The sequence below is a fragment of the Sparus aurata genome, chromosome 16, assembly GCF_900880675.1.
Source record: "Sparus aurata chromosome 16, fSpaAur1.1, whole genome shotgun sequence".
Classification (NCBI taxonomy): Eukaryota; Metazoa; Chordata; class Actinopteri; order Spariformes; family Sparidae; genus Sparus; species Sparus aurata.
The window spans coordinates 5,070,033-5,098,029 of NC_044202.1; the positions used below are offsets into that span (position 1 = coordinate 5,070,033).

At 40.6% G+C, this 27,997-nt stretch overlaps 1 protein-coding gene and 3 gene segments (V, D, J or C); all 4 read right to left on the reverse strand.

Annotated features, from left to right (window-relative positions):
• Nucleotides 1-2,637: 2,637 nt before the first annotated feature.
• The window catches only part of LOC115566089 (M1-specific T cell receptor beta chain), a gene marked incomplete in the record, with an annotated part of 384,816 nt that continues 359,456 nt past the window's right edge, over nucleotides 2,638-27,997 (reverse strand). Inside the window, 5 exon segments of the mRNA XM_030391829.1 lie at nucleotides 2,638-3,134; nucleotides 3,261-3,367; nucleotides 3,904-3,933; nucleotides 4,293-4,649; nucleotides 6,748-6,800. Coding sequence (XP_030247689.1) covers nucleotides 3,108-3,134; nucleotides 3,261-3,367; nucleotides 3,904-3,933; nucleotides 4,293-4,649; nucleotides 6,748-6,800 — 574 coding nt within the window.
• Nucleotides 19,338-20,052, reverse strand: LOC115566097 (T-cell receptor beta chain V region C5-like). The segment is given in 2 exon segments: nucleotides 19,338-19,756; nucleotides 19,885-20,052. Coding segments are annotated over 2 exon segments (362 nt in total).
• LOC115566090 (immunoglobulin heavy variable 3-30-3-like) lies at nucleotides 25,916-26,732 on the reverse strand. The segment is given in 2 exon segments: nucleotides 25,916-26,498; nucleotides 26,658-26,732. Coding segments are annotated over 2 exon segments (429 nt in total).
• On the reverse strand, nucleotides 27,094-27,969 carry LOC115566091 (T cell receptor beta variable 2-like). The segment is given in 3 exon segments: nucleotides 27,094-27,494; nucleotides 27,638-27,706; nucleotides 27,858-27,969. Coding segments are annotated over 3 exon segments (426 nt in total).

The following is a 27,997-nucleotide window of genomic DNA, read 5'->3' on the forward strand; positions in this document are numbered from 1 at the left end:
TTTTTTAATCTATATTTTGGAATTTCACGGATAAAAGTTTGTATTTTTGCTCTTCGCATTGTTTATTTTTTATGTAATTATTTGATAATAAAATCATATTTTGATTAAATAACAGCGTCTAGTTTTTGAATAAGATGCTCCTGCATGACTTGTGTTACCGGTTTGAACCACAGGAGGTCGCTCAACATGACGAATGAGGAGTCTGACTGAGCAGCTCCACACTGAACTTCTCTGTAAATCGTTTCTGAACTGTGTTGACTGATTATTTAACATAAATCAATGATATCTCTTAGATTTCATGACTAAAATTGATGTTTCCTATTGTTTAATAACAACACCAGGCAGTCATGTTTGCTGCTTGAATGAACAACAACAGTCATGTTTGCTTTCACTGTGAGTTTTTGTTTTGTTTTCCAACTTAAAACCAGTCAGACTGACAGATTATGTGTAAGCTACACATAATAGTCCAATAAAACTGATTCTGATTTAGATTTTTTTGTAAAAATAACTGTGATCATGAAGGTTTTAAGATGAACTTTACTCTTAGTTGTTGAATATCAGAGGTGTTGATGATCTGACATCAGTACATTGTCGTCGGGCTGTAACTTCTGTAATTATAGACAGTTTTTCACCGAGGACATCAACACATTCACACTGTCATGAATCACAGGGACACCTAAAAAGAGCCGAGCTGTCGTTAATGTTATAAGAAACACATGTGCATGCTTTAGAAACACTTCTCATCTCTTTTTGTGTTCAATATCAGTGAAATGAGACAGAAAAACTGTATTTCATGATGAAAAAAAGCACATGTTGGTCACATATTAATAATTACATTTAAATAATTTAACAAAAATAATTGAATAACATTTGAAACCCAGTTAGAAAGTTCAAGGAAAGCTGATGTTTCCTGCTCCAATACAAAACTCCCATATGCAAATCTCAGATTTATAAGAGAGCATTTAATGTCTGACAGGTTGCATATTATGCTTTGTTTCTATGTTTGACAACATAGTTTGTGAAAAATAATGTGCAGTATTTTGAACTCCACACAGTCCTGTTAGTTTACATAGATTGATAAGTTGTAGATACTTTTTGTAGTTGGTGGAGGTGTTTTTAATTGTGTGGCACATAAAATTCCAGTGAGTGATAAATTCTGTTTTGCGTTACGTAACAACCAGAGATAAAAAACAACAGCTTACAAATTTACCACCAGGGTTCTGCAGGAGGAGATATTATTACCATGTTCACAGATGTTTGACACGACTTGTTTCTGTTGCGGTCTCGCCGACTGTGTTTCCTGTTTGTGTGGCTGCAGCGAGAACAAACATGTTTTTGAAGCAGACGAATGTAGAAAGTAGAAAAGTGTTTTTCTGCAGTTTGATTCCCTCTGGAGTCATAAATACATTTAAAAATGCAAAATTGAGTTTGATGAGCAGTGGTGAAAAGAAATAAGTACATTTATTCCAGTATTAAGTATTCATTAACCCTTTACAAAGAATTATAGACATCAGTTGCAACTTTGCAATAAAGAATTAATTAATAAATGGTTTATGAAACATTTAATCTTTTGTTAATTTATGTTTAATAACTACAAATTAACCAGTAGTTGTATGAGCTATTACAAACATCCAATGTTCATTGTGAAATGTAAAAAGCTTTTTTTCATTTGTGCAAAATGTAAAAACTAGATGTGACTTAAACAAATAAAGGTCAAATGAGTTCTTCAGTTGACACAGAAACTGAAGTGCTAGCAGCTGTCTGCTCAGAGATGTGCAGCGCGGGGTTGTTGGTGCAGAGGAGCAGGTGTGAGCCGGAGGTTGCGGTGAAGAGGAAGGTCGCACCTTCGTCATTTCTCAGCACAGACAGCGATCTGCAGGCTGCTGTGTGACCACATCCTCTCCTCCGCTGCCGCTCTCTGCTCCCCTGCAGGGTTTCAAACCCTCACCAACAACAGCTTCGACCTTCTTCTGTGCACAGATGAGACGGATGATTTCCTGTTGTTATGGGGCGAACTCACTCACACTCTCACATTTACTTTCCCACTGACAAAAGATAACTTCTTTATTCATGAGGGGAATATAAACTCTCACAAGCTCCTTTCATTTGTGCAGAATGGAAAAACTAGATATGACTTGATATGAAGAAACAACGCATAAAAGGTCAAATGAGTTCTTGAAAGGAATTTTAAAATACAGATTAGCTGACGGAATTTAATTTGAATTAAACGTCACTTTAGTCATCTCTCAGTTTGATCACTGGAAAAACTTCTTAAGAACCAAATGAAGCAGTTTATCTGAGCGGGGAATGTTTCAACAAACTGCACGTGGGCAAAAAATAGTTTATTTCTCAGAAAACAGGCAGACGGGCGAGCCGCTAAAAATATCCACCTGAGATAAGACGTGGGGTTACTGCAGGCATGTTATCAGCTCTGTTGACACCAATTTACAGCAACTGACGAGCGACAGCTATCTGCGCAGTTCTATTCTAAATTTAAACGACCATTATGTTCTGAACTGTGTCTGATATGAAGATCAACAGGTGCCCTTTTTTGTTTTTTATGTACACTAGATCTAATTACTGTTCGACTGTCTGGAGATGTCATTACAATCACAGACAAACTCACTGAGGACAAACTTTGAGATGCTCTAAAACACTTTTATTGAGAAGAAAATGAAGCAAACAGTTGAACACACATGCAAAGAGGACAAATTATCATCATTGTAAGTATTTATAAAAAGGACTCACTAAAGCAGCCTTAAAGGTGCAATATGTAAGAACTGCTAACTGTAGCTACGGTTAGCTAGTTAGCTCAGATAGCTGTGCAGCTAGCTGTCTGGCTGGGTTAGCGTGCTAAACATTCAAAAAACAATGCATAGATGTCACAAGTTCAAAACTGTCTTTCCAACTACAATTCTTTCATATTGCACCTTTAAGATTGTAACAAGAGTATATATATATATATAGCTGTATTTTAGCAGAATTGAGTGACAAGGAAACACAGTGGCAACAAACAAAATTGCCAAAAATGTTGTCTTCGATGTTTTCAGACAGTATTTACAGAAACCAACAACATCCCCGAGAAGTGGATTGCTCAGGCTCAGCTCTCAGTTGTTCCGCTTTCCAGATGAACCCTGCAGAACAGACAGAGCGGACACATCGTCATGACTCTTTTTAGCACTCGTTTCTTGACATATAACATTTGCAGAAGCAGTTTTTTAAATAAGGGACAAACAACATGGAGACGGCGGAGAACGAACCGGAAGCTTCCACACCAGAAACATCACGAAGGCGCCGTAGACGCAGCCCTTGATGATTAAAACGCCGTAGGAGAGCTTGGCGGTCTGACTTCTCTTCAAATACGCCTCTGCAGAAAGAAAAATTACAATGAGTGACAGAAACAAACACGCTCGCACATACGTACTGAAATGGGTTACACACGATACGTATTGTGGAAAGGTTGAGGTGATACGTATAAAACATTTAACATATCTGTGAATTGTTGCAGAAAAGCACAATGACAACTGGCTGCAATATCATAACTTGGAATATTTCCAGTATTTCCTTTACTTTGCAGATTAAATGCTACATTAGAGCCAAAGAAGCTTATTTATAGATAGCATCAGTATATAACTGTATATACAGACACGTAAATATATATATCCTGTAGCTTTTCTATTGATATTTAAGCAGACATAAGACTTTTACTCAACATATCTTTACTTTTACTCAAATTTGACTGTCTGGGTGGATTTTATAACACAGTGCTGCTTTTTATTTACATTTATATACATGATACATGTTATATGTATGCTTATAAAAACCACCATGAGTGTGTTTTGTAGACTGTATGATTATAATCCAGGCATTGAGGTGAACAGAAGCACAAAATAATGTATTTACCTGTTGTTATGTTTTGTCCTGTCTTTGGAGCTATGAAGTGGAAAAGACAAGGAGAGATTAGTTACACGTGTTTCCATCAGCAAGAAGATGTTGTTTAAAGGAACAGTTGAAAGAAAAAGAAAAATTCAGTCACTATCTACTCACCCTCTATATTTCTGGAGCTTCACAACAAAACCGCAGTAGATGGGGACTTTACTTTTATTTATTTGGTTGTATTTAACATTTAAAACAAGTCCCCATCTCCTTTGGCTGTTTAGGAGAATGATGCAATGCTGTTTTGCCGTGAAGCTCAAGAAATAAGAAACTTCACCTGACCTTCCATCAGAGTTGAGCAGAGAATGACAGAATATTTATGTTTGGGTGAATTCATCCTTTATGAATGAACATACCTTCTATGCCTCTAGTTCCGTTTTCATGGTATGTCGTTCCTGTCCCATTGAAGAAGCTGGCAATGCACTTGAATTCATTCTCGGGATCGAACCATTTGTTGGCGTCGACCTTCAGCCTGCTGGTGATTTTGTAAAACTCTCCATCGTTCGGCTGTGCGGGCATGTTGTCCGTCGCCACACCCTTAGACATTTCCTCATTATTGATCTTCCAGGTCACATTGACATGGTCTGGGTAGAATCTGCTGATCACACAAAGCAACGTCTTCTTCCTTTTTTCTTTTTCTACCTTGTTTCGGCACTCCTTTTCTGACGGTTCAAGCACTTTCACTGTTGGTGGGGTAATTTTATCGTCTTTACCTGTAAGGAGAAGGACACAAATCAATTAACCAAAGCTGCACGCACACACATTTTAGATGTAAACATCAGTGCACAAAAAAGACACAAGAGACCTTTTTCACACTGAACAGTCATTTCAAGCGAGTTTCCTCGGATAAAAATGCTGTTTTCAATGCAGTGATCTTACCAAGAACTGTAAGTCTGGTTCCCCCTCCAAATTCAGCAGGATAACTGTCTGAGCACACCGCTGACTCGCATGTAAAAAACTGACAAAGATCTACCACAGCCTAATTAATTCTTTTACTGCACACTGGAGTTTTTCACAAACAACGATCCCACTTAAAGTATCACATTATAAAGACCCTCTTCCTTCACCTCTTGATTTAAATAAAGAAATCTTACCGGCGTCTGCTCAAATGCTCGCCATTGTAAATACTTTAATTACATTTTATGTCTTGGAAAAAAATGCAATAAGTCCGGTACGCTGTATACCAAAGGGAGAGATTCACCTCACTTCATAACTTTTACACTTTGTTTGGCGTATTTGACGGCACACCAGGAAATCACCAAACAAAGACATCTGCTTTTAACAGCACTAAACTTAACTTTTAAAAAAAATATATATAACATTTTCTTACCCAACACAGTCAGTTTGGTTCCACTGCCAAAGTAAGCAGGTTCATAGTTGTTCACACTGATACAAGGCTGCAGAAAAACTGTCGAGCCTCTCAGAACTAACAGGTGCGAAACTGGGTTTGTTTCAGATAAAGTAAAAACCTTAAAACGTAGAAACAATACACCTGCATACCCCGTCAATATTAGATTAGTTTATGTTAACAATAAGTTTCTTACCTAAAACAGTGAGTTTGGTTCCAGCTCCGAAATAAGCTTCTGACTGTGAACTCACAGTATTTAACAGAGATGATAAGAACTCCATGTGAGAGTGATAATCTGGGCATACAGCCAGGTTTTTTTTTAATCCCTGCAGTACTTTTACTAAAGAACACATACAAAGATTGTTTCTCTGAGCACAAACTTCCACGTTTTTTAAAAAGACAATACTTTTTGTACTTTGTGTGCTGGCATTAAAATAAAGGTCTGAACATGCATCTTAATACTGGACATTATTTCCTACTCATGCATTATCCAAACAAGTTGTGACTGAAGCTCTGTGAGATGTTATTGTTGAGGGTTTTCTTACCTAAAACTGTGAGTTTAGTTCCAGCTCCAAAGTAAGCCTCGTTGTTGGAGCACAGAGACTCTCAACCGTGACAAAACCTCTTCCTACAGCCTCTCTTTGTCTCATACACTCTGAGATTATTCCAACTTTCTCACTCTTTGACTGTAAAAACTAGACTTGACCTGTTTTTACCATTGTAACATCTATTTAACATGTCCGTGCCTATTTTATGCTTGTTTGATTTACTTTGGGAGTCGTTTGAGCCTGTGAGTATCTCTAAAGTTTTAAAAACAGCTTGACAAAATAACACCTGAGCAATGTTCAACGCAATTTAATATGATTTCTTACCTAAAACAGTTAACTTTGTTCCTCCACCGAAGTAAGCCTCTCTACCATCATTGTCACAGTGCACCTGATCGGTGCTCAAAACAGCCCCAGATGCTAATACATGTGAACTTTCCTTTAAAAGTAACATCTACCGCCTGGTTTTTCAAGTTGCAAGCAGTACAGACTAACAATCATGACATAAGCTTCGTTCTGACACAGAATTTAAACTGAACACTCAAATTAAAGTTTGATTTCTTACCTAAAACAGTTAACTTTGTTCCTCCACCAAAGTAAGCTTCTGAATTCTGAGTCACAGTGCATTCGATCAGTGCTCAAAACAGCCCCAGATGCTGCTTTGACTTTTTGTCTTTGGTCTCTATTTTTCTAATAACTGTAACTTCGCTTTAAAAGCGAACAACTACAGCCTGTTTTTGCAAGTTGTAAGCAACACAATCCAACAATTACAACCCTGTTAGATATTTATTAACTTACCAAGAACAGTCAGTTTTGTGCCCACGTCAAAATAAGAACAAAAACCTCGGAGCTAAACTCAAAATGGACTTCAGTGCAGTATGACTACAGAGGAATAAGATATTTTGTTTGATTTCTTACCTAAAACAGTTAACTTTGTTCCTCCACCAAAGTGAGCTTCTGTGTTACCACCAGTCACAGTGCACTCGATCAGTGCTTAAAACAGCCTGAGATGCAGCTTTAACTTTGTTTTCTAATAACTGTAACTTCCCTTTAAAACCAACAACTACAGCCTGCAAGTTGTAAGCAATGCAAACCAACAATTACATTCCTGTTAGACTTTATTTACTCACCAAGAACAGTCAGTTTTGTGCCTCGGCCGAAATAAACTTCTTTCTGACACAGAGTTTAATCTGAAGAGCAAAATCCTCTGAGCTAAACTTAAACTGGACAATCAGAAACACTCAAATTACATTTTACAAAACACTTGTTTGATTTCTTACCTAAAACTGTTAATTTTGTTCCTCCACCGAAGTAAGCCACTGAGCCAGCACCAGAGTCACAGTGGACTTGATCAGTGCTCAAAACAGCCCCAGATGCAGCTTTAACTTTGCTGCTTTAACTTATAATTTTCTAATAAATGTAACTTCCCTTTAAAACCAAAGACTACAGCCTGTTTTTGCAAGTTGTAAGCAATGCAGACCAACAATTACATTCCTGTTAGACTTTAATTACCCACCAAGAACAGTCCGTTTTGTGCCTGTTTAATCTGAAGAACAAAAAACTCTGAGCTAAACTTAAACTGGACTTGATTGCAGACAGTTTCTCTCAGAAACACTCCAATTAAGTTTGATTTCTTACCTAAAACAGTTAATTTTGTTCCTCCACCGAAGTAAGCCTCTCCCTGATTCACAGTGCACTGGATCAGTGCTCAAAACAGCCCCAGATGCTACTTTGACTTTGTTTCTTAAGTTCCTAGTTTTCTAACGAACAAAAACCTCAGAGCGAAATTTAAACTGGACAAACAGAAACACTCACATTAAGTTTTAAAAAGCACTTTGTTTGATTTCTTACCTAAAACAGTCAATTTTGTTCCTCCACCGAAGTGAGCTTCTGTGCCACTACCACCAGTCACAGTGCACTTGATCAGTGCTTAAAACAGCCCCAGATGCAGCTTTAACATTGCTGCTTCAAATTCGAGTTCTCTAATTAATGGAACTTCCCTTTAAAACCAACAACTAAAGCCTGATTTTGCAAGGTTTTAAGCAATGCAAACCAGCAATTACATTCCTGTTAGACTTTATAAACTCATCAAGAACAGTCAGTTTTGTGCCTGGGCAAAATTGAACTTAATTTTGAAAGAGAGTTTAATCTGAAGAGAAAAAACCTCTGAGGTGAACATAAACTGGACTAACAGGAACATTTACATTTCATTTTACAAAACACTTTGTTTGATTTCTTACCTAAAACAGTTAATTTTGTTCCTCCACCGAAGTAAGCTTCAGAGCCAGTACCAGTGTCACAGTGGACTTGATCAGTGCTCAAAACAGCCCCAGATGCAGCTTTAACATTGCTGCTTTAACTTATAGTTTTCTAATAAATGTAACTTCCCTTTAAAACCAATGACTAAAAGCCTGTTTTTGCAAGTTGTAAGCACCGCAGACCAACAATTACATTGCTGTTAGACTTTAATTACCCACCAAGAACAGTCAGTTTTGTGCCTGTTTAATTTGATGAACAAAATACTCTGAGCTAAACTTAAACTGGACTTGATTGCAGATAGTTTATTTCAGAAATACTCCAATTAAGTTTGATTTCTTACCTAAAACAGTTAATTTTGTTCCTCCACCGAAGTAAGCCTCTCCCTGAGTCACAGTGCACTCGACCAGTGCACAAAACAGCCCCAGATGCTACTTTGACTTTGTTTCTTTAGTTTCTAGTTTTCTGAAGGGCAAAAACCTCTGAGCGAAATTTAAACTGGACGAACAGAAACACTCACATTAAGTTTCAAAAGCACTTTGTTTGATTTCTTACCTAACACAGTTAACTTTGTTCCTCCACCGAAGTGAGCTTCTGAGCCACTACCACCAGAGTCACAGTGCACTTGATCAGTGCTCAAAACAGCCCCAGATGCAGCTTTAACATTGCTGCTTCAAATTCGAGTTCTCTAATTAATGGAACTTCCCTTTAAAACCAACAACTAAAGCCTGATTTTACAAGTTTTAAGCAACGCAAACCAGCAATTACATTCCTGTTAGACTTTATAAACTCACCAAGAACAGTCAGTTTTGTGCCCTGGGCCAAAATAAACTTCGTTCTGACACAGAGTTTAATCTGGAAGAGCAAAAACCTCTGAGCTAAACATAAACTGGACTAACAGGAACACTTACATTTCATTTTACAAAACACTTTGTTTGATTTCTTACCTAAAACTGTTAATTTTGTTCCTCCACCGAAGTGAGCCTTCTCCAGCACCACCAGAGTCACAGTGCACTTGATCAGTGCTCAAAACAGCCCCAGATGCAGCTTTAACATTGCTACTTTAGTCTCTAGTTTGCTAATAACTGTAACTTTCCTTTAAAAACTACAGCCTGATTTTGCAAGTTGTAAGCAACGCAGACCAACAATTACGACTCTGTCAGATTTTTAGGAACTTACCAAGAACAGTTAGTTTTGTGCCTGGGCCAAAATAAACTTCGTTCTGACACAGTGTTTAATCTGAAGAGCAAAAACCTCTGAGCTAAACTTAGACTGGACTTGAATGCAGTAAGTTTCTCACAGAAACAAACAAATAATAATATGTTTTTTGATTTCTTACCTAAAACAGTTAACTTTGTTCCTCCACCGAAGTAAGCCTCTCTACCACCACCAGAGTCACAGTGCATTTGATCAGTGCTCAAAACAGCCCCAGATGCTGGTTTGACTTTGCTTCTTTAGTTTCTAGTTTTCTCATACATTCAATTTTCATTAAAAATCAACAGCTAGAGAATCTTTTTGCAAGTTGTAAGCAATGCAAACCTAAAATTCCCACTCTGTAAAACTTTTCTTTACTCACCAAGAACAGTCAGCTTTGTGCCTGGGCCAAAATAAGCTTCATTCTGACACATAATTTAATCTGAAGAGCAAAAACCTCTTAGGTAAATTTAGACTGGACTAACAAGAACACTCACATTACATTTTACAAAACACTTCGTTTGATTTCTTACCTAAAACAGTCAATTTTGTTCCTCCACCGAAGTGAGCTTCTCCAGTATTGGTCACAGTGCATTTGATCAGTGCTCAAAACAGCCCTATATGCTGCTGTGACTTAGCTTCTTTAGTTTCTACTTTTCTAATAGATTAAACTTTCCTTTAAAACCAACAGCTACGGCATCTTTTTGCAAGTTGTAATCAGCCCAGACCTACAATTACCACTGTTAGAATTTATTTACTCACCAAGAACAGTCAGTTTTGTGCCTGGGCCAAAATAAGCTTCGTTCTGACACAGAGTTTAATCTGAAGAGCAAAAACCTCTTAGGTAAATTTAGACTGGACTAACAAGAACACTCACATTACATTTTACAAAACACTTGATTTGATTTCTTACCTAAAACAGTCAATTTTGTTCCTCCACCGAAGTAAGCTTCTCCAGCATTAGTCACAGTGCACTTGATCAGTGCTCAAAACAGCCCTACATGCTGCTTTGACTTAGCTTCTTTAGTTTCTACTTTTCTAATAACTGTACCTTTCTTTTAGTAACAACTACCGCCTGGTTTTTCAAGTTGCAAGCAGTACAGACTAATAATCATGACATAAGCTTCGTTCTGACACAGAATTTAAACTGAACACTCAAATTAAAGTTTGATTTCTTACCTAAAACAGTTAACTTTGTTCCTCCACCAAAGTAAGCTTCTGCATTCTGAGTCACAGTGCATTCGATCAGTGCTCAAAACAGCCCCAGATGCTGCTTTGACTTTTTGTCTTTGGTCTCTATTTTTCTAATAACTGTAACTTTGCTTTAAAAGCGAACAACCACAGCCTTTTTTACAAAGTTGTAAGCAATGCAGACCAAACACTCTGTTAGATTTTATAAACTTACCAAGAACAGTCAGTTTTGTCCCTGGGCCAAAATAAGCTTCGTTCTGACACAGCGTTTAATCTGAAGAGCAAAAACCTCTGAGCTGAATTTAGACTGGACTAAGAAGAACACTCACATTACATTTTACAAAGCAATTTGTTTGATTTCTTACCTAAAACAGTTAATTTTGTTCCTCCACCGAAGTAAGCCTCTCTACTACCAGTGTCACAGTGCATTTCATTAGTGCTCAAAACAGCCCTACATGCTGCTTTGACTTAACTTCTTTAGTTTCTAGTTTTCTGATAGATAAAACTTTCCTTTAAAACCTTCACATCAGCCTGTTTTTACAAGTTGTAAGCAATGCAAACCTAAAATTACCACCCTGTAAGACTTTATTTACTAACCAAGAACAGTCAGTGTTGTGCCTGGGCTGAAATAAACTTCATTCTGACACAGTTTAACCTCTGAGCTAAACTTAAACTGGACTAACAAGAACACTCAAACTGAGTTTTACAAAACACTTGATTTGATTTCTTACCTAAAACAGTTAATTTTGTTCCTCCACCGAAGTAAGCTTCTCCAGTACCAGAGTCACAGTGCACTTGATCAGTGCTCAAAACAGCCCCAGATGCTGCTTTAACACTGCTTATTTAGTTTCTAGTTTTCTGATAGATAAAACTTTCCTTTAAAACCAACACCTGCAGTCTGTTTTTGCAAGTTGTAAGCAATGCAAACCTAAAATTACCACCCTGTAAGACTTTATTTACTCACCAAGAACAGTCAATTTTGTCCCTGGGCCAAAATAAGCTTCATTCTGACACAGAGTTTAATCTAAAGAGCAAAAAACCTCTGAGCTAAACTTAGACTGGACTAACAAGAACACTCAAACTGAGTTTTACAAAACACATTGTTTGATTTCTTACCTAAAACCGTTAATTTTGTTCCTCCACCGAAGTGAGCTTCTCCACCAGAGTCACAGTGCACTTGATCAGTGCTCAAAACAGCCCCAGATGCTGCTTTAACACTGCTTATTTAGTTTCTAGTTTTCTGATAGATAAAACTTCCCTTTAAAACCAACACCTGCAGTCTGTTTTTACAAGTTTTAAGCAATGCAAACCTCAACTTCCCACCATGTAAGACTTTATTTACTCACCAAGAACAGTCAATTTTGTGCCTGGGCCGAAATAAGCTTCATTCTGACACAGAGTTTAATCTGAAGAGCAAAAACCTCTGAGCTAAACTTAAACTGGACTAACAAGAACACTCAAACTGAGTATTACAAAACACATTGTTTGATTTCTTACCTAAAACCGTTAATTTTGTTCCTCCACCGAAGTAAGCTTCTCCACCACCAGAGTCACAGTGCACTTGATCAGTACTCAAAACAGCTCCAGATGCTGCTTTAACATTGCTGATTTAGTTTCTTGTTTTCTATAGATAACATTTCCTTTGAAACCAACACCTGCAGTCTGTTTTTTCAAGTTATAAGCAATGCAGACCAACAGTAACCACCCTGTTAGACTTTTTTCTCTCACCAAGAACAGTCAGTTTTGCGCCTGGGCTGAAACAAGGACAAAAATCTCTGAGCTTAATTTAAAATGGACTTCAGTGCAGCGGAGAAACACTAAGACTACAGATTAAAACAAATATTTAGTTTGATTTCTTACCTAGGACAGTTATCTTGGTTCCTCCACCGAAGTAAGCTTCATAACTCCCAGAGGCACAGTGGACTTGATCAGTGCTCATAACAGCCCCAGATGCTGCTTTAACTTAAAGTTTTCTAATAAATTTAATTCTCCTTTAAGACCAACAACTACAGCCTGTTTTTTTCAAGTTATAAGCCATGCAGAACAACAATTACATTCTTGTTAGACTTTATTTAACAGTTTTGTGTCCGGGCTGAAAAAAGCTTCTTACTGACACAAGTTTAATCCGAAGAGCAACAAACTGTGAGCTAAACTTAAACTGGCCTTGAGTCGACTCAGATTTACAGATTAATAAAATACTTTGTTTGATTTCTTACCTAGAACAGTTAACTTTGTTCCTCCACCGAAGTAAGCTTCACTTGCACCAGTGTCACAGTGCTCCTGATCAGTGCTCAGAACAGCACCAGATGCTGCTTTATCTTGTAGTTTTCTAATAAATGTAACTTCCCTTTAAAACCGACGACTGCAGCTGCAGTTTTTGCAAGTTGTAAGCAATGCAAACCTGTCAATCGCCCTCCTGTCAGGCTTTATCAACTCACCAAGAACTAAAACCTCTGAGCCAAACTTTAAATGGATGTCAGTGCAGTTACAGATACACTCAAATGATATATTAATAAGATACTTAGTTTGACTTCTTACCTAAAACAGTTAACTTTGTTCCTCCACCGAAGTAAGCCTCTCTATCAGAGTCACAGTGCACTCGATCAGTGCTAAAAACAGCCTCAGATGCTGCTTTGACTTTGTTTGACTTTGTTTGACTAATAAGCGTAACTCTCCATTAAAAGCAACAACTTCAGCCTGTTTTTGCAAGTTTTAAGCAAAACACACCAACAATCACAATCCTGTTTGACATTATTTACTCACCAAGAACAGTCAGTTTCGTGCCTGGGCCGAAATAAGCTTCGTACTGACACAGCGTTCAATCTCAGGAACAAAAACCTCTGAGCCAAACTTAAGCTGGACTTGAGTGCAGTTAGTTTCTGACAGAAACACTACGATTAAAATACTTTTTGTCATTTCTTTGGTTTCTTACCTACAACAGTTAGTTTTGTTCCTCCACCGAAGATAGGTTCATAACCACCAGAGTCACAGTGCACACGATCAGTGCTCAAAACAGCCTGAGATGCAGCTTTTACGTTGTTTCTTTACATTTAGTTGCTTCAAGTGTTTATTGAAATAAATGTAATTAGTTTTTAAAACCAACATTCAACACCAACATTCAGCTGCACTGCATTTTCTTTGTTTTTTTCACAAATTTAATGTAACACAAAACTTTTACTTTAACTTCTCTATGTTTTACATCTCTCACAGGTGAATTAATCAGAAGATTATTTAACGTCGTACTCACCAAGAACAGTCAGTTTTGTTCCCTGGCCGAAATAGGCTTCGTAATTGGCACAGCGCTTGAGCTTAACAACAAAAAGTACTGAGCTGAGCTAAAACTAAGAAGGCCCAAATAAATTATGATTGTTAGTACACTACCCTGATTATACAGCCTATTCATTTTGTCCAATTTCTTCATCGACTTACCCAAAACAGTCAGTTTTGTTCCTTTTCCGAAGTATGCTTCAGCATTGTCACAGTGCAGAAACGCTTAGCATGAAACTCTGCTGTCTTTCTCAAGCACGATTAATTCGAGTAAGTCATTGCTTCTGTTAACAAGACTCTAAGGCGATGTGACATCTATTAAAATACAGCAATGAAGTGAAATATTTACCTAAAACTGTGAGTTTGGTTCCTTGGCCGAAGTAAGCAGGCTGAGTGCTTGTCACAGTGTTTTCACTCCAGCTCAATAATTCAGCTTTTTCGCAATGACAGTTTTTTTTCCTTTGCTTTCATACATTTACACATTTAAACTAGTTTACATTTCTTGCACTAATTTTAAGTCGATAAAGCTCGAACTTACCCAAAACAGTGAGTTTTGTTCCTTTTCCAAAGTAAGCTTCGTTTAGGTTGTCACAGTGCAGAAATGCTGAGCATGAAACTCTTGTGTCTTTCTCTGCTAGAATTATCTTTGGAAACACTTTTACTAATAATTATGCTTTTACAAAGACTCTAAAGTGATGTCGCATCTAGTAAAATACGGTAATGAATTGAAATATTTACCTAAAACTGTGAGTTTGGTTCCTTGGCCGAAGTAAGCAGGATTAGCCTGGTTCACAGTGTTTTCGCTTCAGCTCAATACTTCAACTTTTTTGTAGATAGTTTTTTCCTTTAGTTTTATACGAACACAATAATTCTGTTATTACAAAGACTCTAAAGTGACGTGGCATCTAGTAAAATACGGTAATGAAATGAAATATTTACCTAAAACAGTGAGTTTGGTTCCTTGGCCGAAGTAAGCAGGCTGAGTGTTGGTCACAGTGTTTTCACTCCAGCTCAATAATTGAGCTTTTTCACAATGACAGTTTTTTTACTTGGCCTTCAAACATTTACACAATTAAACTAGTTTACATTTCTTGCACTTACTTTAAGTCGATAAAGCTCGAACTTACCCAAAACAGTGAGTTTTGTTCCTTTTCCAAAGTAAGCTTCGTTTACGTTGTCACAGTGCAGAAATGCTGAGCATGAACCTCTTGTGTCTGTCTCTGCTAGAATTATCTTTGGAAACACTTTTACTAATAATTATGCTTTTACAAAGACTCTAAAGCTATGTGACATCTTTTAAATTACAGTAATGAATTGAAATATTTACCTAAAACTGTGAGTTTGGTTCCTTGGCCGAAGTAAGCAGGATCACCCTGATTCACAGTGTTTTCGCTTCAGCTCAATACTTCAACTTTTTTGTAGATGTTTTTTTCCTTCAGTTTTATGCGAACACAATAATTCTGTTTTCACAAAGACTCTAAAGCGACGTGGCATCTAGTAAAATATGGTAATGAATTGAAATATTTACCTAAAACTGTGAGTTTGGTTCCTTGGCCGAAGTAAGCAGGATAACCCTGGTTCACAGTGTTTTCACTCCAGCTCAATACTTTAGCTTTTTTGTAGATTGTTCTTTCCTTCAGTTTTATACAAACACAATAATTCTGTTTTTACAAAGACTCTGAAGTGTTGTGGCATCTATTAACATACAATAAACTGTGATAAACTGAAATATTTACCTAAAACAGTGAGTTTGGTTCCTTGGCCGAAGTAAGCAGGATCAGTGTAGGTCACAGTGTTTTCACTTCAGCTCAATACTTCAGCTTTTTTACAGAAACAGTTTTTTCCTTCCCTCTTTTCAACAAACATTTTGACTTTGTTTGTTGCAGTGAACTGAAGCTTCAAAATCTCCAACTTACCCAAAACAGTGAGTTTTGTTCCTTTTCCAAAGTAAGCTTCGCTTCGATCATCACAGTGCAGAAATACTGAGCATGAAACTCTTGTGTCTTTCTTGACTAGAATTATCTTTAGAAACACTTTTACTAATAATTCGGTTTTTACAAAGACTCTAAAGCGACGTGACATCTAATAAAATACGGTAATGAACAGAAATATTTACCTAAAACTGTGAGTTTGGTTCCTTGGCCGAAGTAAGCAGGCTGACCTTGGTTCACAGTGTTTTCACTTCAGCTCAATAATTCACCTTTTTTACAGAAACAGTTTTTTCCTTCACTTTTATACGAACACTTCGACTATTTTTGTTGCAGTAAACTGAAGCTACAAAAGCTTTGACTTACCCAAAACTGTGAGTTTTGTTCCTTTTCCAAAGTAAGCTTCGTTTGCATTGTCACAGTGCAGAAATACTGAGCATGAAACTCTTGTGTCTTTCTCTATTAGAATTATCTTTGGAAACACTTTTACTAACATATTCTGTTTTTATGAAGACTCTAAAGTGATGTGGCATCTAATAAAATGCAGGAATGAAATTATATATTTACCTAAAACAGTGAGTTTGGTTCCTTGGCCGAAGTAAGCAGGCTCATTGTAGGTCACAGTGTTTTCACTTCAGCTCAATACTTTAGCTTTTATATACAAACAGTTTTTTCCTTCACTTTCAAACCAATTAATCAGATATTATAAGTTTTGTCTCAGTGAACTGAAGTTGCAAACGCTTCGACTTACCCAAAACAGTGAGTTTTGTTCCCTTTCCAAAGTAAGCTTCATTTCCAGTGTCACACTGAATGTCTCCTCCAACAAAAAGTCACAAAACTTTCCAGAATCAGCCTGTTGAGACAGTCTAATAATCCAGAAGATGAAGAAGATTCATACGTGCAGGATGAGCTTCATGATGTCCAAAGTTGTTTTGTTTGTTGTGACGATGGCTAAAAGAGGAATCCAAATGCCCCAAATGTGACCTGAAAATCATTAAAAAACTATTTTTTTCTACCTAGCTACCTTTGTATTATTTGACTTTTCAATGTCAAAGTGTTCAAACATCTTAAAAACCCTCAGATTATACTTTTTTTTGCTCTAAAGCAGCATGTAGCCGTCTAAACAATGGGAGTCAATGGGAGGAGGTTTTTGTACGACGGCTCTATGGGGATGTATCACCGTGGCCCCCTGTCCCCACGATGAAAAACCGTCACACAAAAACCTGATGCCTCTTTATTTTCCCCCCCTCCCCTTCCCCCACCCGGCTCCCCCGTATCTCAGCCTCCATCGCGGTGTGCGTCTGTGGGAGCAGCTGTGCAGGTCGGGCTGGGTGACGGCTGAACCAGCTCCAACCTGACTGCTGCTATTTCTGTGACGGCTAAGAAAAGAAGCAACAACAGAGGGGAGGTAGAGATAAAACTGGGCTTTTTTGGGGGTTTGTTCGCCACTCCTCAGAGGAAGTGACATCACCGCTGGTCACACCTCTTTATCCTCGCAGTTTATCAGTGAAGCTCATTTCTGTCGGGTTCATGATGTGTCTGTTACTGCGACAGCCGTTGTAAGAAATTTAAATGCGCCTTTTCGCTGCGTGAGCGCTAATTTTAGACCGTGAAAGAACTTATATCCTACTTTTAAGAAAATTTAGTGGGGCGGCATGTGGCATGTCCAGTCACTGGTTAAAGAAATTAAATAAATTCACTATAAAATCATTATTTACTGCTCACATAGAAATGATCTCTATTTCTTCTGTATCGAGCCATCCAGAACTGAAGTTTCCTGAGGTTGCCACCTGTATTATTTGATTTTGAAGTGCAAAATCCATCTTACAGAGGATATATGTGGCAGGATATTTTACAGTTTAACAATAAACCTTATTGTCTAAGATGACATCAGTGCACTGAAACAGTAAACCTCACTGGGAATTTGATAATCATACATTTTCCTGAGCATCTTTTTCTGCATAATATTCCCTAAAACATTTTTTTCACATCGACCCATATTGGATAACAACTATACCAACATATTGGTGATAGAACAATATCTGCTTATATTATTGGCCAACAGATATTATACTATATATCAGTCAGGATCTAGTTGTTTTCATGCACAGCATGACTCAGAGTAAATAACCATTATGTCATATATATCATATCATATTTTTAACTGCTTCATGTAGAGAGTATTTTTAAAAGTGAACTCATGCATGCAGAGGCTTGAAGGTTTCCCTCCTCTGGTGCTTGCTGCACACTGCATCCTCAGACAGAGTGACGTGGGAGCTGATCTTTCTAAGGAGAGCCAGATGCTTTACAACTACAAAATGACACGTTATAATCTGAAACATCAAGTCATCACAAGATTTTGTGCTGGCTAATGTGACATCAGATGATTTTACAACTCATACTTTAACTTTACACTAGGCTATTATTTATTTTTCCTATCTTTAATATGATTTCCTCACCCTGCACTCAACATTATCTGCCACCAATAACACTATCGAGACTGCTGTCTTTGCCTACTGTAGCAATCTTTAATAGCCTCTACAAACAGAGAAAAGCAGGTATCTGATTTTTGATAAAATAAACATTTTGTATTGTATTAAATACATGTATTAAAGCACCTCTTCAGCTTTATGCAGCATGTGACTACAAGGAACAAGGTACATTTAATGTCATTTTTAAAGTCAAGACATTGTAAATTAAAGCACAAATATTGTCCCTGGAAGTCATTCTTATATGACATTAATAGGCAGTTTAGTATCAAACCACAGCTCCTTCCTGCCTGTGTGCCATCTGTGACAGTCACTCTTGTTATTTGTATGACGGTCTGCTCTGTGTGCATCACTGTGACTGGCAGCACAGTAGTAGGTGCTGCTGTCACTGAGAAGCAGCTCACTTATTTCAAGAGTGAAGCTGTTTTTGGAAGCGTCGATAGAGGACTGGAAGTGCCCCGACTTCTGCTCATGTTCTTTTATGAGAAACTCCACTGGAGCTCCGTAGTGGTGTTGTCGGTACCAGAGCATGGTGTAGCTGGTCATGCTGATCCCTGGACCCATGCTGCACTCCAACTTCAATGGAAGTCCAGGGTCAGATATTTGATCTCCAGATTGAAGAACTACAATAGTGAGACCTGCAGCAGATGAAGGATAATGTTTCTTTGTGTTACATCTCAAGTGAATGCAGATATGACAGATGAGATATTAACTTTTGATGTGAAATTGACCTTTCAAGTGTCGGTCAGCTGTTTCCTCCATTATGAGTTAATTCACAAAACCTACCTGAGTGTAAAAGAAGTGACAGATAAATGAGTGAGATCAGCATGATGAGCCTCCGTCCAGATGAGGGATGGAGTCAAAGTGTTCAACACAGAGGAAACACAAAGTCTAATGCTCCCATGATCACATGACTGGAGGGGGAGGTCCTGCATATATCATACTCAGCGGTAATCAGCTGATACTTTAAGGTGCAGGAAGCCTCAAAGAAGCCAATAAAAACATAAAATGGCTCAATTCAGCTTGTCTGACATGATCCGAGTCTCCTCTATTGTTTGTTTAAGCTTTAAAAGAATGTTAAATATCAGTATTTTGTAGTAAATAAGTTTACATGAGTACATTTGCATGTTCACTTACTTCTTCATCAATCATCAATAGAATATTAAGAATCAGAGCCCAGTAATCATCATAATTATGTCAGTTCTCAAATAACTAAAACCCTGAGCAGCAGCTGTCACTAGTTTCTGTGTTGTAGGAGGTTTTTAGTCAAGCGGTGCCATTAAACCACATCACTGTGTGCTGGCAGCGCAGAAATACACAGCTGAGTCTGATGTGTTCACTTGCTTAATGAGCAGAGATCCTTTCAGTGTTTCCTCTCTTTTAATCTGGAATCTGGAGTCCTTAAACTGGTCCTCATAGGTCGGGTCACTCACATAGACTGTGTACCCAATGAGGATCATGGACTGACTGTTCTGTGGTGTTGGTACCACAGCATCACTACGAAGTTGCTGTCATCATGACTGCAGGTAATGTCAAGCTCCTTCGTCCCTTCCACCACAACTTTAGAAGAGGGCTGTTTGAATTCAACACTTGCAACTTTTCCTGTGAACAAAGTCAATTCAAGTCAATGAAATTGTTGTTTTTATTCAGTTAAAATGGTTGAAGAATAAGCTGCACCAAACTGCAGTACTCGATATTTAAAAAATGTCATAATATTGAGTCTGACTTACTTGTGAGCACGAGCAGTAAAAACCCACATGTGTATAAAGCTGGGGACATCCTGGAAACTGAAGTTAAAGCTGTGCAACACTGACAAATAACCAAAATACACTGATTACTTTAATATCAAATGTACAGTTATAACATGCACTGACATCTGGTATCAGAGGTGCAGCATTCACATGGTCCTCCGCTCTGACAGACTCATTACAAATGAGAGATGACTACCTTTACTTCTACGTCACACCTCCTCTTCCCCACCTTCTTCCTCTGCACACAGCTGATCTGACTGATTCTGCTTCTTTGCACTTAACAAACGTGAGAAATGACAGACAGAGCTGTGAAAACTAAAACTGTATCTCATGAATTTAACCAGAATGTGAGACTGTTTTTTTTTTCATTTCTTGTCTCCAACATAAAGCTTCTCTTTCATATTCTCTTTTTAAGATTTTAGCTGTTAAACGGTGTAAATACAGTCTTTTCAAATCAATGTGTGATCTCAGGGTTTCCAGACACTTGGATTATTACTGTTGAAGAAACACAGCGAGTTTGTATTTCTGAAGGCAGCAGGGGAGCCCAGTCACAGCCTCAGTCAAGCTAAACATACAGCGTGGGTGATGCTGAAGGAAAGTGGAGTCGTGGAGACAGGCGGCTGTTCGTGCATTGCCGGGTAAGCGAAGTCAGGCAGCAGCTATTGTGTGGAAGGTTTTCATAATCCCAAATATTTAGTTTAGTCTCAAAGCCGCGAGCCATGCTAGTCCCTGTTCCTCCCTCCTTGGCATGGCGTGCAGGGGGCAGGGCACGGACATGTTTGTCGAAGTTGTTGATGTTCTACACAAGAACTTTTTGAATAAAGCTTCAATGTTCTTGAATTGTTGTGGCAACCAACAGTGGCGCATGTTTTACTTGAGCTCATTGAAAAAACAATTTAACATTTATGACAAATCTAGGGCTGCCCCTGACCATGGATTTTCTTAGTCGACCAGTGGTCGTCATTTAGAGCGATCAGTCGACTAATTGACGCATATATATAAATATATATATATATATATATATATATATATATATATATATATATATATATATATATATATATATATATATATATATATATATATATATATATACAGTATATATAAATATATGTATATATATATATATATATATATATATATATATATATATATATACATATATATACAGGGTTCTCCCCAGACAGTGGAACAGCGGCGCTGCGTTGCTATACTGCGAGCTCAGCGCCACTATACTCATTTTCAATGTTAGCTGCTTTATAGCGGGTGCTTGTGGGCTGCCGCGGTCTTCTCGTTAAAGAGGCGCCCCTCGGCTGACGGTGATGAGCGTCTTCCCCCCCCCCAGATTCTAATTCTGAATGTGTCAGAAAATAGTCTAATACTAGCGCATATAACAATAATAAAATGTATTTATCTTTGCTTTCAAACGTTCGGGCTGCCAGGTAGCTAGGCTACTTACATGTTTAAGGTGGTACATCATGTTCGTCGAGGAGGAGTGACAGGCGAAGTTTTTCTTGCAAAGTTTGCATGTCACCTTCTTGGGGTCATCCTTCTTTTCAAAATGATCCTATATTCTAGACGTCTTTCCCGACATGGTTGGCTATTAACTGTCTAACCACAATGTCGATGGGACCTGCCGTGTTAAAAAAAAACACTGACAGTGAGTGACTGTCACGACTTCCTGTATCTGGCCCTTCAAATTAAAAGTCCTACAGACTTTTATACACAGGCCAGCCGCCACATAGATTTTGACTTAATTTTGACAAGACACAGCTCCAAATGTTTTTTTTTTTTCTTTCCTGCGACCGATTGACCAGTGCAATTTTGGTCGGCTAACGAGTTTTTGGTCGACCATTGCATGGGCGACTATTTGGGGGCAGCCCTAGACAAAATGCAAGTTGTTTTGGGCTAGTTTGGCGGCGGTGGTCAGTCATGCAGTATCAAGGCACCGGAAAACAGAAAACCGCTGGTGGAAGTAGTTATCTGTCATGGCAGCACCCACAGGCTTCTGAAGAAACAGGTGAATATGGAGCCAATTTATGTTTTTTTTTGTTGTTTATTTCAGATTTCATCCATCCATCCATCCATCCATTTTCGTCCGCTTATCCGGGGCCGGGTTGCGGGGGCAGCTGCCTGAACAGGGACACCCAGACTTCCCTCTCCCCGGACACTGCCTCCAGCTCTACCGGGAGGATCCCAGGTGTTCCCAGGCCAGCTGAGTGACATAGTCACACCAGCGTGTCCTGGGTCTTCCTCGGGGTCTCCTCCCAGCGGGACATGCCAGGAACACCTCCCGAGGGAGGCGTCCCGGGGGCATCCGAAACAGATGCCCGAGCCACCTCAGCTGGCTCCTCTCGATGTGGAGGAGCAGCGACTCTACTCCGAGCCCCTCCCGGGTGACAGAGCTCTTCACCCTATCTCTAAGGGAGCGCCCAGCCACCCTGCGGAGGAAACTCATTTCGGCCGCTTGTATCTGGGATCTTATTCTTTCGGTCATGACCCAAAGTTCATGGCCATAGGTGAGGGTCAGAACGTAGATTGACTGCGACAGACCGATACAACGATCGCATTACTGCAGCCGCTGCACCGATCCGCCTGTCAATCTCACGCTCCATCCTTCCCTCACTCGTGAACAAGACCCCAAGATACTTAAACTCCTCCACTTGAGGCAGGAACTCTCCTCCCACCTGGAGGGAGCAAGCCACCTTTTTCCGGTCGAGAACCATGGCCTCGGATTTGGAGGTGCTGATTCTCATCCCAGCCGCTTCACACTCGGCTGCAAACCGCCCCAGGACATGCTGGAGGTCCTGGCTCGAAGGAGCCAACAAGACCACATCATCCGCGAAAAGCAGAGATGAGATCCAGTGGCTCCCGAACCAGATCCCCTCCGGCCCGTGGCTGCGCCTAGAAATTCTGTCCATAAAAATAATGAACAGAACCGGTGACAAAGGGCAGCCCTGCCGGAGTCCAACATGCACTGGGAACAGGTCTGACTTACTGCCGGCAATGCGAACCAAGCTCCTGCTCCGGTCGTACAGGGACCGTACAGCCCTTAACAGAGGGCCTCCGACCCCATACTCCCGGAGCACCTCCCACAGAATGCCACGAGGGACACGGTCGAATGCCTTCTCCAAGTCCACAAAACACATGTGGACTGGTTGGGCAAACTCCCATGAACCCTCAAGCACCCTGCGGAGGGTATAAAGCTGGTCCAGTGTTCCACGGCCAGGACGAAAACCGCATTGTTCCTCCTGAATCCGAGGTTTGACTTTGGCCGAATTCTCCTCTCCAGTACCCTGGAATAGATTTTCCCGAGGAGGCTGAGGAGTGTGATCCCCCGATAGTTGGAACACACCCTCCGGTCCCCCTTTTTAAATAGGGGGACCACCACCCCTGTCTGCCAGTCAAGAGGCACTGTCCCCGACTGCCACGCGATGCTGCAGAGACGTGTCAGCCAAGACAGCCCCACAACATCCAGAGACTTGAGGTACTCAGGGCGGATCTCATCCACCCCCGGTGCTTTGCCACCGAGGAGCTTCCGGACTACCTCAGTGACTTCGGCTTGGGTGATGGATGGGTCAACCTCTGAGTCCCCAGCCTCTGCTTCCTCTATGGAAGGCGTGTCAGTGGGATTGAGGAGATCCTCGAAGTATTCCTTCCACCGCCCGACGATGTCCCCAGTCGAGGCCGACCGGTAGTCCTCCTCCATGGCCTCCCCGAACTCTTCCCAGACCAGAGTTTTTGCTTCTGAGACTGCCCGTGCTGCCGCACGCTTGGCCTGCTGGTACCCGTCAGCTGCCTCAGGAGTCCCCTGGGCCAGCCAGGCTCGGTAGGACTCCTTCTTCAGCTTGACAGCAACCCTTACTTCGGGGATTGCCGCCGCGACAGGCACCGGAGACCTTACGGCCACAGCTCCGGACAGCCGCGTCAACAATGGAAGTGGAGAACATGGTCCATTCGGACTCAATGTCCCCAGCCTCCCTCGGGATCTGGTCAAAGCTCTCCTGGAGGTGGGAGTTAAAGATCTCCCTGGCAGAGGGTTCTGCCAGACGTTCCCAGCAGACCCTCACGATACGTTTGGGTCTGCCAGGTCTGTCCGGCTTCCTCCCCCGCCAGCGGATCCAACTCACCACCAGGTGGTGATCAGTTGACAGCTCAGCCCCTCTCTTCACCCGAGTGTCCAAGACATACGGCCGGAGGTCAGATGACACGACCACAAAGTCGATCATTGATCTCCGGCCTAGGGTGTCCTGGTGCCACGTGCACATATGGACACCCTTATGCTTGAACATGGTGTTCGTTATGGACAAACTGTGACTAGCACAGAAGTCCAGTAACAAAACACCACTCGGATTCAGATCGGGGAGGCCGTTCCTCCCAATCACACCCCTCCAGGTAACACTGTCGTCGCCCACGTGGGCGTTGAAGTCCCCCAGGAGAACGACGGAGTCCCCGGTTGGAGCACTCTCCAGTACCCCTCCCAGGGACTCCAAGAAGGCCGGTGAGAGTCCTATCCCTGACCCGAAGGCGCAGGGAAACGACCCTCTCGTTCACCGGGGAGAACCCCAACACATGGCGGCTGAGCTGGGGGGCTATAAGCAAGCCCACACCAGCTCGCCGCCTCTCACCGCGGGCAACTCCAGAGTAGAAGAGAGTCCAGCCTCTCTCAAGGAGTTGGGTTCCAGAGCCCAGACTGTGTGTGGAGGTGAGCCCGACTATCTCTAGCCGGTACCGCTCAACCTCCCACACCAGCTCAGGCTCTTTCCCCCCTAGCGAGGTGACATTCCATGTCCCCATGGCTAGAGTCACCATCCGGGGATTGGGCCGCCGGGGCCCCCGCCCACGACTGCCACCCATATCCCACTGCACCGGCCCCTTCTGAACCCTCCCGCGAGTGGTGAGCCCACGGGAGGGCGGGCCCACGTTGCTTGTTCGGGCTGCGCCCGGCCGAGTCCCGTGGGCAAAGACCCGGCCACCAGGCGTTCGCCTGCGAGCCCCAACCCCAGGCCTGGCTCCAGGGTGGGGCCCCGGTGACGCAGATCCGGGCAACGTGCACGTCCTTGTTGTTCGTTCTGTCATTAGGGGCGAGTGAACCGATCTTCAGATTTCAATGATGCTAAATATAAAAGTTTTTGCATGATGTAGGAAATAAGTTCACATGAGCACAAGTTGCCTGTTCACTTACTTCTTCATCAATTATCAATAGAATATCGAAAATCAGAGCCCAGTAATCATCATAATTATGTCAGTTCTCAAATAACTAAAACCCTGAGCAGCAGCTGTCACTAGTTTCTGTGTTGGAGGAGGTTTTTAGTCAAGCGGTGCCATTAAACCACATCACTGTGTGCTGGCAGCGCAGAAAAACACAGCTGAGTCTGATGTGTTCACTTCATGAATGATCAGAGATCCTTTCAGTGTGTCTTCTCTTTTAATCTGGAATCTGGATTCCTTGAACTGGTCTTCATAGTTTGGGTCACTCACAAGGAATGTGTACCCAATGAGGATCATAGTCTGACTGTTCTGTTGGTGTTGGTACCACAGCATCACATTGAGGTTGCTGTCATCATGACTGCAGGGAATGTCGAGCAGCTTCGTCCCTTCCACCACAACTTTAGAAGAGGGTTGTTTAATTTCAGCACTTGACACTTTTCCTGTGAACAAAGTCAATTCAAGTCAATGAAATTGTTGTTTTTAATCAGTTAAAACAGTTGAAGAATAAGCTGTACAAAACTGTAGTACTTGATAAAAAAATTATGAATCTGGCTTACTTGTGAGCACGAGCAGTAAAAATCCACATGTATAAAAAGCTGGAGACATCCTGAAAACTGAAGTTAAAGCTGTGCAACAGTGACAAATAACCAAAACACACTGATTACTTTCATACCAAATTCACAGTTATAACATGTACTGACATCTGGTGTCAGAGGTGGAGCATTCACATGGTCCTCCACTCTGACAGACTCATTACAAATGAGCGATGACTACATTCCCTTCTACGTCACACCTCCTCTTCCCCACCTTCTTCCTCTGCACACAGCTGATCTGACTGATTCTGCTTCTTTGCAGTTAACGAACGTGAGAAACGACAACAAAATCTGTGATAACTAAAACTGTCTCTGATGAGTTCAACCAGAATTTGAGACTGATTTATTTTATTTCTTGTCTCCAACATGAAGCTTCTCTTTCATATTCTCCCCTCACTGTTTGTTAACAGCCAAACCAGTGGAGCCACAGCTCCTTCCTGCCTGTGTGCCATCTGTGACAGTCACTCTTGTTATTTGTATGACGGTCTGCTCTGTGTGCATCACTGTGACTGGCAGCACAGTAGTAGGTGCTGCTGTCATTGAGAAGCAGCTCACTTATTTCAAGAGTGAAGCTGTTTTTGGATTTGTCGGTAGAGGACTGGAAGTGTCCAGCAGGTAAGTCGTACTCATTAAGGAGATATTCCACTGGAGCTCCGTAGTGGTGTTGTCGGTACCAGAGCATGGTGTAGCTCATCATGTTGAACCCTGGACCCATGCTGCACTCCAACTTCACTGTGAGTCCAGGGTCAGATATTTGATCTCCAGATTGAAGAACTACAACAGTGAGACCTGCAGCAGATGAAGGATAATGTTTCTTTGTGTTACATCTCAATAACCAGAAGAGTGAATGCAGATATGATGGATGAGATATGAACATTTGATGTGAACTTGACCTTTCAAGTGTCGGTCAGCTGTTACATCCATTATGAGTTAATTCACAAAACCTACCTGAGTGTAAAAGAAGTGACAGATAAATGAGTGAGATCAGCATGATGATCCTCCGTCCAGATGAAGGATGGAGTCAAAGTGTTCAACACAGAGGAAACACAAAGTCTAATGCTCCCATGATCACATGACTGGAGGGGGAGGTCCTGCATATATCATTCTCAGCGGTAATCAGCTGATACTTTAAGGTGCATGAAGGCTCAAAGAAGGCTGAATTAGATGTGGACTTGTTTTAAAATGTCAATAGATAAATAAAATGGCTAAATTCAGCTTGTCTGGCAGAATCCAAGTCTCCTCTGCTGCTTTTCAAGCTTTAAAAGGATGCCAAATATAAAAGTATTTTGTACTAAATAAGTTTTCATGAGTACAACTGCATGTTCACTTACTTATTCATCAATTAGCAGAATCAGAGCCCAGTAATCATCATAATTATGTCAGTTCTCAAATAACTTAAACCCTGAGCAGCAGCTGTCACTAGTTTCTGTGTTAGAGGAGGTTTTTAGTCAAGCGGTGCCATTGAACCACATCACTGTGTGCTGGCAGCACAGAAATACACAGCTGAGTCTGATGTGTTGACTTGCTGAATGATCAGAGTTCCTTTCAGTGTGTCCTCTCTTTTAATCTGGAATCTGGAGTCCTTAAACTGGTCCTCGTAGCTTGGGTCATTCATGCGGTATGTGTACCCAATGAGGATCATAGTCTGACTGTTCTGTTGGTGTTCGTACCACAGCATCACTGGGAGGTTGCTGTCATCATGACTGCAGGGAATGTCGAGCTGCTTCGTCCCTTCCACCACAACTTTAGAAGAGGGCTGTTTAACTTCAACACTCGCCACTTTTCCTGTGAACAAAGTCAATTCAAGTCAATGTGGTTTTTGTATTTATTCACTTGGTTGTAGAATAAGCTCAAAGTAGTACAGATGTTACAGAAATGACAGTACTTGATATTAAGAGAATAGTCATGTAATATTGAGTCTGACTTACTTGTGAGCACGAGCAGTAAAAATCCACATGTGTATAAAGCTGGAGACATCCTGGAAACTGAAGTTAAAGCTGTGCAACAGTGACAAATAACCAAAATACACTGATTACTTTCATATTAAATGTGCAGTTAAAATATGAGATATGAACATTTGATGTGAACTTGACCTTTCAAGTGTCGGTCAGCTGTTACATCCATTATGAGTTAATTCACAAAACCTACCTGAGTGTAAAAGAAGTGACAGATAAATGAGTGAGATCAGCATGATGAGCCTCCGTCCAGATGAAGGATGGAGTCAAAGTGTTCAACACAGAGGAAACACGAAGTCTAATGCTCCCATGATCACATGACTGGAGGGGGAG